This window comes from Dromiciops gliroides, chromosome 1 (genome assembly GCF_019393635.1).
Source record: "Dromiciops gliroides isolate mDroGli1 chromosome 1, mDroGli1.pri, whole genome shotgun sequence".
Classification (NCBI taxonomy): Eukaryota; Metazoa; Chordata; class Mammalia; order Microbiotheria; family Microbiotheriidae; genus Dromiciops; species Dromiciops gliroides.
In genome coordinates this window covers 469,289,254-469,304,100 of record NC_057861.1, presented here as the reverse complement: position 1 = coordinate 469,304,100, position 14,847 = coordinate 469,289,254, and the positions used below count along the sequence as shown (strand labels likewise).

At 35.3% G+C, this 14,847-nt stretch overlaps 1 protein-coding gene across 1 annotated transcript in view; it reads right to left on the bottom strand.

Annotated features, from left to right (window-relative positions):
* Positions 1 to 14,847, bottom strand: part of ZNF608 (zinc finger protein 608) — a 213,828-nt gene that overhangs the window by 77,981 nt on the left and 121,000 nt on the right. Inside the window, 1 exon segment of the mRNA XM_043978773.1 lies at positions 12,317 to 12,572. Within this exon segment, the coding sequence (XP_043834708.1) occupies positions 12,317 to 12,572 (256 nt within the window).

Genomic DNA, 14,847 nt, shown 5'->3' with positions numbered 1-14,847 from the left:
GAATTTTCTACCTAGCCTCAGTGCTCAATAAAAACAAGACAAAGAGACATATGAAATCATGGTCCACTACAGACCCAGCATAATGCAAGGTTATGAGCCACACAGAACAGGACACTAAAAAATTTAAAGATCAAGAAGACAGAACTTGGGTGCTTTGGTTACACTGAGAATTTTATATCAGTTATAACTGGTTGTTTCAGAATAGTGCTTAGAGGAAATTCTGCCACTTGCATTTGGTCATGTTTCATAATAAAGTCATTATATAATTTTTTTAAAAAAATTAGTTTATATCCAGATTAGAAATAAGTGTAGTATTCCATGGAACATAAATACTTTGGGGGGGGGGACGGGGCAATGAGGGTTTTTTTTTTTTAAGTAATTGGGGTTAAGTGACTTGGCCAGGGTCACACAGCTAGTAAGTTTCGAATGTCTGAGGCCAGATTTGAACTCAGGTACTCCTGACTCCAGGGCCGATGCTCTATCCACTGCGCCACCTAGCTGCCCCCAGAACATAAATGCTTTTTAAAGAAAACTTTAATGGAAATGCCACTTGGAAGACTTTATCTTAATCAAAAGGCTATATGTTTTTCTGCCACATTTTTATATGGAAGATAAAGCATACCTTGCACTGGTTATTATTCAATTGTGCAGAAGAGAAATCTTTGCTTCAGTCAGAATGAAAATAAAATAATTAGTTTATAAGAAAAGATTAGTGTATCTTTCATACCTATTTGAATCAATATTGTTTCTTTTAATTGGTAAACTCAAAGAAGCAAGAGCTATAGTCTGCTTAACAAGATAATGTCATATAATCTTATTAATAGATACTTCATGTTTTTGTATAGTAATGGGCTAACACAATCTATAGAGAATTATCAAATCTACTTTAATCAGTAGTTTTAGCTAATATGAAACAGTATCCAATAGGTGTAGAGCAGTAGATGATTCATTAATTTGTGGTTCTTAAGCCTTGGCCTTCTTCATATGAGAGCACTAGATCTCAAGTCAATGCATTTGGGTCCAAAACTCTCTTCTGCTATCTCTATATGTGACTTTAGTCACTTAACTTCTCTTGGCTTCAATTTCCTCAAATAGAAAATTAAGGGGGTTGGATTAGATAATCTCCAAGATCCCTTCCACACTATATCTTATCAATTCTGTTCAATCCTTGATCAAGGATCTAATAAGAAGGCATGATCTCAGGTATTTATTTCTATCTCCAATTAAAGCAATGAAAATTGTGTATTTGTAAAAAGCATATGAAAATCCTAAGAAAACAAATGTTATGGGGGCAGCTAGGTGGTACAGTGGATAAAGCACTGGCCCTGGAGTCAGGAGGACCTGAGTTCAAATCCGGCCTTATATGTAACTGGAAAATAATAAAATACTGAACAACAAAAAAAATTTTTAATATAGGCTGAGTGGGGCAGCTAGCTGGCTCAGTGGATAGAGCACCAGCCCTGGAGTCAGGAGCAACTGAGTTCAAATATGGCCTCAGACACTTAACACTTACTAGCTGTGTGACCCTAGGCAAGTCACTTAACCCCAATCGCCTCACCAAAAAAAAAAAAAAAAGTATAGGCTGAGTAGCCAGCATGTAGGAAAAAAAAAGTATATGTGGCTAATCAGAAAATCTTATCTAAAGTATCTTTTAATAACATAATGAGATTTGCAGGTATTAGGTGTCCTTTATAGTGATTACTCTTGAAAGTGTTTGACTAATAATAATAAACACCATAATAATAGCTAACACTTATATAGTACTTTAAGTTTCGCAAAGTAATTTACATATTTTCACTTGATCGGCCATTCATAAGATTTATTCAAGGAAATCCTTTATGCTGCAACTTTCTAATTGTTTTCAAAGAAAATTAATGTGCCAATTTAATTTCAGAGACATTGTACCAGCATATCACAGCAAAATGTGTTTATATGGTTTTTACGTCATTGAATATGGTTAATTATTGTAATGGTGAGATGCACAGCAGACATATACACACATATCCCTATTCAGTAATTGCTAGAAATCTATTATGCATAAGTTTTTCTAAAATTCTATTTAGATTCTTAAACTCTATCTTCTTTACATTTCTAGTTATCTGAAAGGGGTATATTGAAGTTTCCAGCTCTGAAGGTTTCGCTATTAGTTTCTTCCTATAATTATATTAATTTTCCCTATAAGTTTTTACACCTTTCAGTGTGTATGCCTGTTAATTATTCATTTTATTCCCTATGGTGCCTTTAAGCACAATGTAGTTTTCCTCATTGTCTCTTTTAACCAAGTCTGTCTTTCCTCTTGCCTTGGCTGAGATCATGGTTGCTACCTCTGCTTTTCTGATTTCTCTGAAAACAAAATAAATTTCACTTTGCTCCCTAGTTGAACTCTGAATTTTTAAATTTCAAGCATGTTTCTTATCAACACCTAATTGGTAAATTCTGCTTTCTAATTCATTCTACTAACCTCTGTTTTATAAGTGAATTTACCCTTTCCATATTTATGGTTATGATTATTATTTCCCTCCATCATATAATGTTACATTTTTTACTCTTCTCTCCTCTTTACAAAGAAAAAGATGACAAAAGAGGAGTATTATTAGCAATAGTGATTTATAATTTATTGATCTCCTTCTGCTGCACTGGTCTTCTCTCCTAAGACTCTCTAACCATTGGTTCTTACTCTTTTCCTTTTAATCTCCCAGATTCACCCTCTGACACTGAAGTTTGTTGAGCTTATGAATATTCCCCTTTTAAACTCTACCCTTCTAAAACCTCCCTCTTGTCTCTATCCCTTGAATGTTTCACTATAGACAAGAAGGTATTTCTATATGCTACCTTTTTTATGCATGTTCTGTGCATGTGTTTAATTCCCCTTTGTCCTTCTGAGACAAGCCTGAGTCTCATGTGATGCTTACTCCTCCCTGGCTTCACACTTGCAATACTTTTTTTTCCATGAGCTCCAATTAGAAAAAATAGCAGTTCTACTTCTTTCTTCCACATACATCCTGAATGCATTCCTTTTTTCTTTTCTTTGTATATATATTTACATGTGTGTGTGTGTGTGTGTGTGTGTGTGTATGAGGGGTTAATTATCCTATCACATTTATCTTGATTTTATCTGAAAAGCACCACCTGACATTTATAGAAAGCTTTTAGCTTCCAGAGGAGCTGTATTCTTCTATGTTTACGCTTACAAATGAGGAGATCTACTTTTAAATCCAGATCATTTGCAGATTCATTCTCTTTTGATTCATGTCAGAATGCTTCCAGTACATATATCCATTTTGCTCCATATACTCTACAGGACTAATTCAGTTTTCCCATTCCTTACACTGTGTAAATGTCTATAACTGGTTTTAGTTGTGAATATACTGAGAAAATATTTTAAGGAGCTTAGTAATTGATATGAATGAAAAAAAAAAAAAAACTTCTTCCTGAGAGTGAGATGACATTTGAGCCAAAGTGAAAAGCAAATAAAGTTGTGAAGTCATTAAGGAATTTGTAAAAATGCTATTTTATAAACTGTGGTAAAAAATGCTATCACCTGCTATCCAATCTTTTGATAATTAGAAGTCCCTTCTCTGGTGACAGATGGGGCTTATACTTAAAGCTTGTCTAGCTTGGTAGGACCTGCCAAGACTTATACTCAATTAGTACAGGCAGAGTAAGACAGACTAAGATAAGGAGTGAGTTTGATCAGGATCAAGGAAGACTGAGACTCAGGGGCAGAGCCAAGATGGTGGAGGAGAGGCTGTGACTCCCACAATCTCCAGATAAACCTGTCCACTCACACCCAAATAATGTGGTTAAAAACAACAACAACAACAACAACAAAAAAGAAACCCAGAGCAGCCTAATGCACATAAGAACAGAGTGAGACTATTTCTCAGGATTAAGGAACACTGGAATAAATTGCAAAGCTTTTAAAGTATTTCTGCAAAAAAAAAAGTCATTTTAGCAATATCTATCTCTGCTACTATTTACAATAAACTTACTGGCAAAGTAATAAGATGTGTTGTCATTTTGTGTCTCCATTCACCAAATAAGCAAATGTAACCATAAAATACCATGAAGCCAAAATAAAATAAAGATATGGTTATATATCAAAATGGGCAAACTATGTTTTAAAAATGAAGTTATTTCCATTTTTGTGATCAGGAAATAATTCAATTATTGCAATTATTACAAATTATTAAAATAAGATAATTCTGTTTCTGAACAGAGAAAAGAAACTGTGAAGATATAGGCATAACCTAAAAGCTAGAGAGTATTGTTGATAAAAACTTAAGTTAGAACACTGACTGCTTTTCTCAATTTAAAGAAAACTTCTTTTCCAATTGTGACAGAACCAGTGGTTTCCTAACACAGCTTCATCCATTCATGAAACCTGATTGGTCCCATCTTCCATGGCATAGAGTCTAGGGGCATAAAAGTTTCTAGGCACATGTAGTCAGCTCTTCTAAGACTTAGTGGTTTCCTTAGATCACAGGAAGTCATAATACACTGTGGACTGACTGACCAGATGCATTTCCAGATGGAGACAAGAGGGGCCAGATTCAGATACTCATTTCATCCCAACATCAAACCCAAAGTAAGAGTGTGCTTGCTTTGGAATCATGCCTAAGACACTTGGCATAGTGAACAGGATGAGATGAGGGATGGCCTCATGGTTCACATCATGGCTGAGTGGGGGGAAGAGGCCAGAACATATAATCACCTTCTTGACAGTACGTGGGGAATCTGCTCTGTGGGACCTGCCACAAACGCCTCCCCAGCCAGGTAGGTCAGCACTGTCAGTGCTAGAGGAAACTGACTGAGAGAGTAAAGAAAGAACCAAGGCCAGAAAACCTTAGCTGTTGTTAAGTGAGCTGCTGAAATTGGATTGTCAGTGCATGCGAAGTGAAAGTAAACTGGGCTACATGTTCAGAAGTTAAGCAGATGATAGAGCTGATGGTCACTCAAATGAAGAGATCTCTTGATGAGGATGGAGAGTGGAGAACCTATGATCTCTAACCCAAAGGTCCTGTTTCCTCTTCATATAGGAACCACATCCTGGAGAAAAAGTTCACACTTATGACAGAAACTAGGAAATCCCACTAGGGTAAAAAAAAACCCAGGCTTATCCTAGGCGCTCCCAGGGAAGGACAATACTTCTCTGAGAGAACAGGCTGGAGAACAATTCTCTCCACCCAGAATGCCAGGGGAGGGGAAGAGAAGAGGAGGTGGAGAAGAGATGGGTACAGTAAGACTTTCAGACAGCCTTTCTGAAGAAAGAAGGAAAAGCTTAGGAGTTCAAGGACTTCTAACTTTTGTATTCCTACACATTTTTGTTTTGTTCATTTATGTTTTCTCCTTTTCCCTTTTTAGCCCACAAGTTAAACACCTCTGCTTTAGAAGATCATTAGGACCCTCTATCAAGGTATAGTATGTGAGAATACCAACCATTTCCTAATAAAGTCTCCTTGAAGCTGACATAGTTCCCGCCTTCCCCATGAAGCCTGATTGGCCTCATCTTCTATAATGCAACTTCCTTCTTTGGAGACATAAGAAACCAGTAGCATGTAGTCAGTAGTTCTCAGACTTGGTGGTTTCCTGAGATTACACAAGACTCCATTTCCTGTTGACTGACGAAACACATTCATAGATGGAGATGAAAGTGATGGTACACATCCAGAAGTTCCCACCATATCCTTACTGCATTTCTTTACTATGTGAGGACAAAGTAAATCTCCTGCCCTGTTAAATGTTCAGAGACTTGCAGTCCTAACATCAAACCTGAACTAAAAGGGTATCAGATTTAGAGCCATACCAGCAGCATGAATCCTGCCTTGATTTCAGTTAAAAATGAAAGCACATATTAAATTTCATACTATTTATTTACATTTTATAACTTCTTAGTTATAAAGCTAATAACCCAAAGTGGACGACGAAATACTTTATTAGACTTGGTTTTGACTACACTGTTTTATTTTTTATCATTTAATAGCATATACAAATATTACAAAAGACACAGAAAGAAGGAAGCCTGTCAGTCTCAAAATACAAGGAAGTGCTCAGTCTCATATTAGCTTATTCTTCACATGATTAGAGCAAGACGAATGATACTTGTCTTTTAAATAGTTTTTGAAACCGACTGAATAGACACTTTGCATGGGAAAATTTGGGCTCGATTACTTTGAGGAAGACATAAGACAAATTTAAGAAATTAGAAGAGCATATACAAACACATACACACTACTTTCTCTCTCTCTCTCTCTCTCTCTCTCACACACACACACACACACACACACACACACACCCAGATACAAGAAATTTGGAATGCTTACTTTTTTCACTTTCCTCATTTTTCTATGAAATTTTTAAAGCAACTTTGATTTCTAGCTTATTATTTACAACAATAAAAAAGTTAATGTTTTTGATTCACAAGTTTTATTTCTGAATAAACATTTGACATTTAAAATAAAAGTATTTTAAAGAGCTAAATATCATAAGTAACATCAGAGGCTAAAATGGTTATGATAATGGAACTACCTTGTATTAGAACACACAAGAAAATTCTGTTAATTTAATTTGGACTGCCTTTTGTAAATTCAAATGAGAAATCAATAGAGAACATACTTTAAACTTTTTCCACTAGTGGTGATAGGGTTGCCTTGATGGATCTCAATTCACAATCAGCTCCCTAGATAACCAACCAATAGGATGAAGCTACAAGGATCTCAGATACAGTTTTAGTACAGCAGTTGGCCTTGGAACAGAAAGACGCTCTTCTCCTGATGGGAATCAAACCTATAACCTTGACTTCATTAAGCATAGTATTCTAAGCTAAGCAGTCAAACACACACTGTGGATTGAATTATCCATAGTTATTACTCTGTCAGTAGGAAAACAACTTTTAATCACAATGAAGTTCACTATTGTTGTTGTTGATGATGATTGAAACTACATCTCACACAGAAGTGAACTTCTATTGAACATCCTTGGCTGAAAACCTCAAGGATTACCGTCAATCAGCTAGGTACTATATTAACTTCACTGCCTTCAAAACTCCTATTTTATTTCAAAGTCAGATATTACAAAATAAACTTAAATGCACATTTCAGTCCCTGCCCAACTCAATCAAAAGTTAGAGGGAAAAAATGTTAGAAGTGCAGTTCAACTCAATGGAATAAATGCTGGAAAAAAATAGTATTACTAAAATAATCCATATTGTTTGAGAAGTTTAAAATGAGTTTGTTTAAATTAATTAACTTGAAAATGAGTTTTACAAATCCAAAACATTAGCCTTCTTTATGACTTGGAAAAAAGGGAAAAGAAGCAGAATGTGACAACAGCCTGGTGTGTTCTACTTGAAAATGATTTACTTTTATAATTAGTTACCTCCAAATCATTAATCCCCAAGTTCACATTTTATTTCCTTGAAAAGCGCAAAACACATTAAATGAAAGATTCCAAATACATAATCACCTTCCCCCCTTACATAATCCATCAAATGATACCTTTTACTGTCTTTCTGCTTTTGCTTTTCCATTAATAGCTATTCACAACCATGGAAAGTCAACAAATCCATGTGGGCAGTTGTCAGCATATACTACAATAAATAATACAATTTCTAAATAATCTAGCATTTGTTCTCACACTCTATAAAAATAAATGCCCTAGAAAGATTAAAACATGTGGATAAGAATTAGGAAAATCTAATTGAGCATGGCAAAACTGAATGCTCTCTTCATTCTCTTTCTTTTCTTAGCCTTTTCTAAAGAGTAAGAACACAAGAACGGAGGAAAATGGGAACCATTTCTGTGACTCAAGAGTTACAAATGACCATCATAATACTGAACCATGACTAGAGGGAAGGGATTCTCTGAAGAGCAAAACAAAAGGTATGACTTGGAAACCTGATGCAATCAATTTAAAATGAAAATGCATCTCTGTAAATTAAAAACCAAGTTCAACAAACACAGGTTTACATGTACTTTATTATCACATATTTTTAAAAGTGCAAATTTTCTGAAAAATCATTGCAGAGCAGCATGTGTGTCCCAAATGTGTAAGTGAAACCCAAAAGAAATTCTTTCTGACATCTGTGAATAATTTTGTATCACCACACACTTTCCTTGAAGAGAAGAGATCAGAGTAAAAAAGCAAAACATCCATATGTAGTATTAATTTTTCTCTCCTATTAAGCATGATCTGAAACATCCTAATTTTTTCCAGAGGGAAACATACTGCAACACTTTTTACCTTAAGACAATTTGTTACTACACTAAGAGCAAGACACAGTTAAGTCAGAGACAAAGTTAGCTAAATGAATTTCTCTAATCAGAAACTTTAAATTACAAGAAACAATGAAATACTATGCTGGGATTTCTAAATCCCATGCCTTTAAATTCACAGAATATGTAATATTACTGAAAATGATTGACTGAATAATTACATGAAGAATCATAAAAAGACGAATCACCTCCAAATATCATTTTCCCTACTTATAACTAATTGGGTTTGTAGGGAACTTCTACCAATGCTATCACACTAGTCAAAGCAAAGGTACCAGGGAATGGAATTTTTATTCAACCAAATATAAAGATTAATGCTTATAACCTCCTGTTTAATGTTGGAAATGTTACAAATTGTGTGTTTACCTCAATGTAATCTCAAAACTCTAATAAAACTATATTAGTTGTCTTCCTCCTCCCTCATATTCCATGCCTATTCCTAAATACCTCTGCTACCACTGACAAATATGTTCTCTTTTTCTCTCATGATTGTCTTCAAAAGGACAGGAAATAATAACCAAGTGGATTTAATTAATTACCTGATTGATTAATTAATTAGTTAATGTTAGGTATGAACAAGACTACACTGAGAAAATTCACGTAGAATTTTCTTTTACAAAAGATCCTATTAAACATATACATCTTAAGATCCTGAACTTTTACTAGGACTAGATTCTTAAATTCTCCTGATGTTAGAAGTTTCGTATATTCAGCAAGAATGACAATTAATAGCTATTGTTTTATGTCACCCCAGTAAACATCTCCTCATTCCAAATATTGGTAAATACAAAGTGGTAAAAAGAATATTGGAGCTTCTGAAGATTCTTCTATGCTAGGGTAGTCTTTAAAAGTGGATGGATGGGGGCGGCTAGGTGGCGCAGTGGATAAAGCACCGTCCTTGGATTTAAGAGTACCTGAGTTCAAATCTGGCCTCAGACACTTGACTTACTAGCTGTGTGACCCTGGGCAAGTCACTTAACCCACATTGCCCAGCAAAAAAAAAAAAAAAAAGTGGATGGATGGCACTGCCCTAAAGTTGGGAGAACCTGAGTTCAAATCTAGCCTAAGACACTTACTAGCAGTGTGACCCTGGGCAAGCCCCTTAACCCCAATTGCCTTAAAATATCCAGAACTTTCTTCTGTATTCTTGATATACATCTTGCCAATGGACCCCCATTTCTCTGGAGGAGAGAATGAGGTTGGTAACTTTGAAAAGCCCTCCCTCATATAATCCCAATTCACTGAAAGTCATGACATCACATCCTGATGTCACAGTCCTCTTCAAGAATGAAAGACAAACAACAATTCTTTAAAAGTATCCTATGCTTTAAAACAAAACAAAACAAAAAACTAAAAGGATCAATCTGTCCTGTAAATCAAATGAAAAATACACAAATAACAATGATCATATAAAAGTAAATAAATCTGACTGTATATGTACATGTGAGTGTATATTTTGTTGTTGTTCAGTGGTTTCAGTCATGTTCAACTCTTTTGTGATCCCATTTGAAGTTTTCTTGGCAAAGATACTGTAAAGGTTTTCCATCTCCTTCTCCTGCTCATTGTACAGATGAGGAAACTGAGGCAAACAAGGTTAAATGACCTGCTCAGGGTCACACAGCTAGTGAGTAGCTAAAGCCATATTTGATCTCAGGTCTTCCTGAATCCAGACCAAGCACTCTACCTACTGCACCACATATCTGAATCATATATGTATACACACATATGTGTACACACACATACATGCACATACACACACACAGAGTAGAGGCCCTTTGGTGAACTTTCATACATAAATGGAAAATACCCAAAACAATTATGAACAAGCTCAAAGAGTTCCAGAATTTCACATGTGGAACATGTTGCTACTGTCTTAAATTGATGGATTTTTAAATAATCCCATTTTTATTGTAGAGGAACATTAACAGATAAAATTAAATAGACAACTAAACAAATAAAAACAAAAGGTCACCTGGACCATGGAGATGCTCTCGATAGTTTTAAATAAGTATATCACATAAGAGATCAAACCCCAGAAATCAAGTAATCAGTTAACTGAGGTTATGAAATATAATAAACTGAGTCGACTAAGGCACTATGAAAAGTAGGTCAATGTTTCATTTTACTAGTTCATTTTCCATTGATCCTTACTTTCAATGTTAAAGATTAATAAAATGAGGACATGTAGAGGTTAAGTGACTTTCCCAACATCACACAAATATTAAACAAACCAGGATTTGAACCCAGGTTCTGACTTCAAATTGACTCTACTACATCACCTCCCTACACAAGTACTTTCTTTGATAACTCTTGGGGTACTCACTCACAGTCAACACTTATTTTAACTAACTTTATTAACTTGTGAACTCCTTAATGGAAACTGACTATCTGTAAAGCAAAATGAAGCCCAAACAAGTAAACATCTCCTAGAGTCAATGGAAGATGTAGGGAACCTTGCATTTTTTCCAGTACATATCCTAAATGGTGTCTTAATTTAATCCTTACTTATATGTAAGAATCCTTATCAATTTTTCCTACCCTTGCCTGTCCTAAAGATTCTTGATCTTTCCTTTTCTTCCTGAATTCCCTATCACATGAACCCAAGAGGCTAAAATCTCATGACTGTTTTGAGACAAAAACCAAAAGCTCCCAAGTTTTAAATTATCTTATTATTATCTCCTCTTTCATCTTTTTTCCTTCTTTTGCGAATTACCTGGATTCATCAGTGTGGTTCAGTTGTTGTTTGTTTTGGGGTTTTTTTTTTGGTTTTTTTATTTTTTAAGTAGTGTCTGACTCGTCCTGACCCCATTTGGGATTTTCTTGGTTTGCCGTTTCCTTATCTAACTCATTTTGCAGATGAGAAGACTGAGGAAAACAGGGTTAAGCAGTTTGCCCAGGATCACACAGCTATTAAGTATCTGAGGCCAAATTTAAACTCAGGAAGATGAGTCTTCCTGACTCCAGATCTGACACTCTATCCACTGAGCCACCTAGTTGGATTAATCAATATTGCCTTTATTATGTATTTGTCAATAATTAATGCCAATCCTAGTCCCCTTTTCCAATGCCATCAGCTTCTTGGACAAGCTGAATTTATATCTCTCATCTGCTAATTTAAATTTCACTCATCCATGTCTCTCTTTTCCAGTTTCCCTAGACACTTTTATTTGATCTTTTTTTGTAAGATTACTATCCAGAACGTGGGGAAATCTGTGGCTGTGTAACAGAACAATGGTAACTCATCCAAAAGGCAAATAATTTATGCACATAGTGTTTTGTTTTGGTTTTGGTTTTGGTTTTTTGTGAGGCAGTTGGGGTTAAGTGACTTGCCCAGGGTCACACAGCTAATGTCAAGTGTGTGAGGCCAGATTTGAACTCAGGTCCTCCTGAATTCAGGGCCGGTGCTTTATCCACTGAGCCACCTAGCTGCCCCTGCACATAGTGTTTTAAGGTTAAAAAAAACTTTATCGCAAGGATCCTGTGATGTAGATAATGAAAGCATTATCCCCACTTTACTGATGAAGAGACTGAGGCACTGAGATATGATATGATTGGCCCATTGTCACATAGCTAGTAAGCAGCTGAGGTAGATTGAACCTAGATCTGATTCCAAGGCCAAGAATCTTTCCAAATAAACCTATTACTCTTGGTTCCATTACTTCTGTGCATAAACCAACCATATCCATGATACTTCTGTGGCCCATGCTAACTATATAGACTATGAATATAGGTACTCATTTTTAAAAATCTACCAAGTTCTGCCATGTTCATCTGAATAAATAAGTGTAAAGTCATCCCTCTTATGTAGAGAAGCAGTTACTAATAGTGAAGGGAAAATTCAGCCTTCGACTTCCATTTAGTTCATTAGACAGGGAACTTTGACCAGCAAAAGTAGTTATAAAAATGTAAAGATTTGCCTATTTTTAAAAAATTATGCAAAAAGCTATTTTTCTTTCCTGTCAGCACAGACAATAAATTCTCTTACAGATAAATATAAATACAGCAAAGAGAAGAAGGTAATAAAAATTGAAAAAAAAATTTACCTTCGTCGGTTTCATGCCACACAATCCCTTCCAGATTCACACTGGTCCCAGGTTCACAGGGTCCCAGACATTCAGGCTCAGTTATTACTCCAACTTCACATGTATTGACACCCACTGAACGAGTTCGTACCAAAAGCTGTTCAACAGGGGCTGCAATATTGGATGAAGATGAGGAAAAGTAGGAAGGCAGAATCTGAGGCGTGATGCTACTGGAAATTGGTGGAGGTGGTGCTGGCACTGTAAACAGGGGGTCAACCTGAAAAACAGACATGCTTACTGCAATGGAGCTGAGTAGGCAGTTCATTACAAGCAATAATAACTTTATGCATTACCTCTGGAAAAGATCACTATTCAAAACTCCCACTGGTACTTCAAATACAATTTGAATGTCCTTAATGATGCTAGAACATAACACATGATTAAAGGTACAAATATATTATTCTTAGAGCAAAACAAGGTCCAGCAAGTTTTAAGTTTTCAGTAATGCCTAAATTATACATACTAGCTTCTCAGAGTTCATCAAATAGCTCTACACAACTCATAACTGCATGAAAATAAGCACTGCAAAATGAAAAATGCTCCAACCTCCACATCTTTTAAAGGAAAAACTTGTTTAAAAACAAACCACAATATATTTTCCTGTGTATCACCACAAGAAACTCTAATGAATACCAAATATCTGGGCAAGTAAAACATTAATAAAAATATTCAAAGTATGTTTTAGAATACATCATACATTTATTCCCTCAGTTACAGAAATACATACATTTATAATCATATTTAGCTTTGACGTTCTTAAACTGGATATTGATATTTTAAAATACCATCCCCAAGGCAGATACTGAATATTAGTAGACTGTGTAGGCATGACCAAGAATAATAAAAAATATTTTATAGTGATCTCTCACAAGTTTAATTTTGCTCATTTGACCAAGCAGAAAACCCCAATTAACTGAAACCATGTAGTAAATGAAACATTCCATATAGTAGATATTCACCTTTCCTATAGCTTATGGACATTTTGATCTGAAGTCTTTTCTATATTCCTAGTATCTTCTAGATTGAATTGTCAGTGAGGACTTGGGAAAATCACTACCACAGTGCTTAAAACACAGGAGACACTTAATAAATGGAAAGTACTGGCTGCCGCCCATAATGTTCTCTTCTCACCTAACCAGTTGTAAAACTTTACAATAACCACACAGGTATGAATGCTGGTGTACATTGCACATGTGTGCGTGTGCGTGCACACACACACACACACACACTCACTCACTCACCCTCTACACAAGATTTCAGGTGGGAAGCAAAGTAGCCACCAAAAGATCAGAGATAACTTTTAAAATTTTTTATTTGAATCATATTCTGTGATTTTATTGGAATAAGAAACTCTTGGTAAAGAAACTCCCTCCACCAAGTTCTATAATTTATAATCTTAAAGAGCTGTTTAGGACACTTGGAACTTAAGTTATTTGCCCAGAATCACACAGACAGTGTAGATCTGAAGTCAAGCTTCAAATGAGATCTTCCTGACTAAAGAGACCACATCCAATATCCATTTGCCACACCGACTCTCTAGGAATTTTACTATAACAATGTCCACATATAATGGCTGTATATAAAAACACTAAGTATTCATCTGTACACCACTAAAATCCGTCTTCAATCTCTGGGACTAATGCTAATTGTCACATTATTTAACCTTGACAAATAGGAATCAATTGTTTAAAAAAAGAAAAGGGCAGGGGCAGCTAGGTGGCACAGTGGATAAAGCACCAGCCCTGAATTCTGGAGAACCTGAGTTCAAATCTGGGCTCAGACACTAGCTGTGTGACCCTGGGCAAGTCACTTTAACCCTCATTGTCCAGGAAAAAAAAGGGCAAATGTCAACATATTAAATAGCCATAAAACTTATATAAGGGGAGACTTGCTGCATATTCTTTCAATTGAGCATCTCAAATCCTATATGTAAATAGGGATGCCTTTTAGGGAAATATGGGTAAAACGCAGCCTTGCTTATACATTCATATTTTCCTAACATACTAAGAATTCATCACTTCTACAGACAATGTACAAATCCATGCAAAAATTATGTGTATATGTAATAAAATGAGCTCTGATTTAAGCAGCTGGAGTCAGCTGTTTGAGCTTTTCCATATGAATATACAATTTGCATTTCACTAAAGTGATAAACTAATATTAATTTAGCCAAGAAGATTCATAATTTAAGAAAGCAGTCTTTCATCCAACTGTCATTTAAGAAACTTAATTTCCTACTTTCAAATCCACCATAAAAGTTCCTTAGTTTAATGTTCTTTTATTGGTCTTGATTCTTTATGACAATGCCTTAGAACACATTTAGAAGTCCAAATGTAAAATATAGCGATTTAAGTTTTCATGTAAATGCAGCTTAATGTAGATCAAAGTTTACAGTGGAGTTTATAGTCATAAACTGACTTGACAAATGAAGAGAGAAAAGCTAGAAAGAATATCCACGATAGTATTTACACAGTTTCCCTAAGATTGAAATG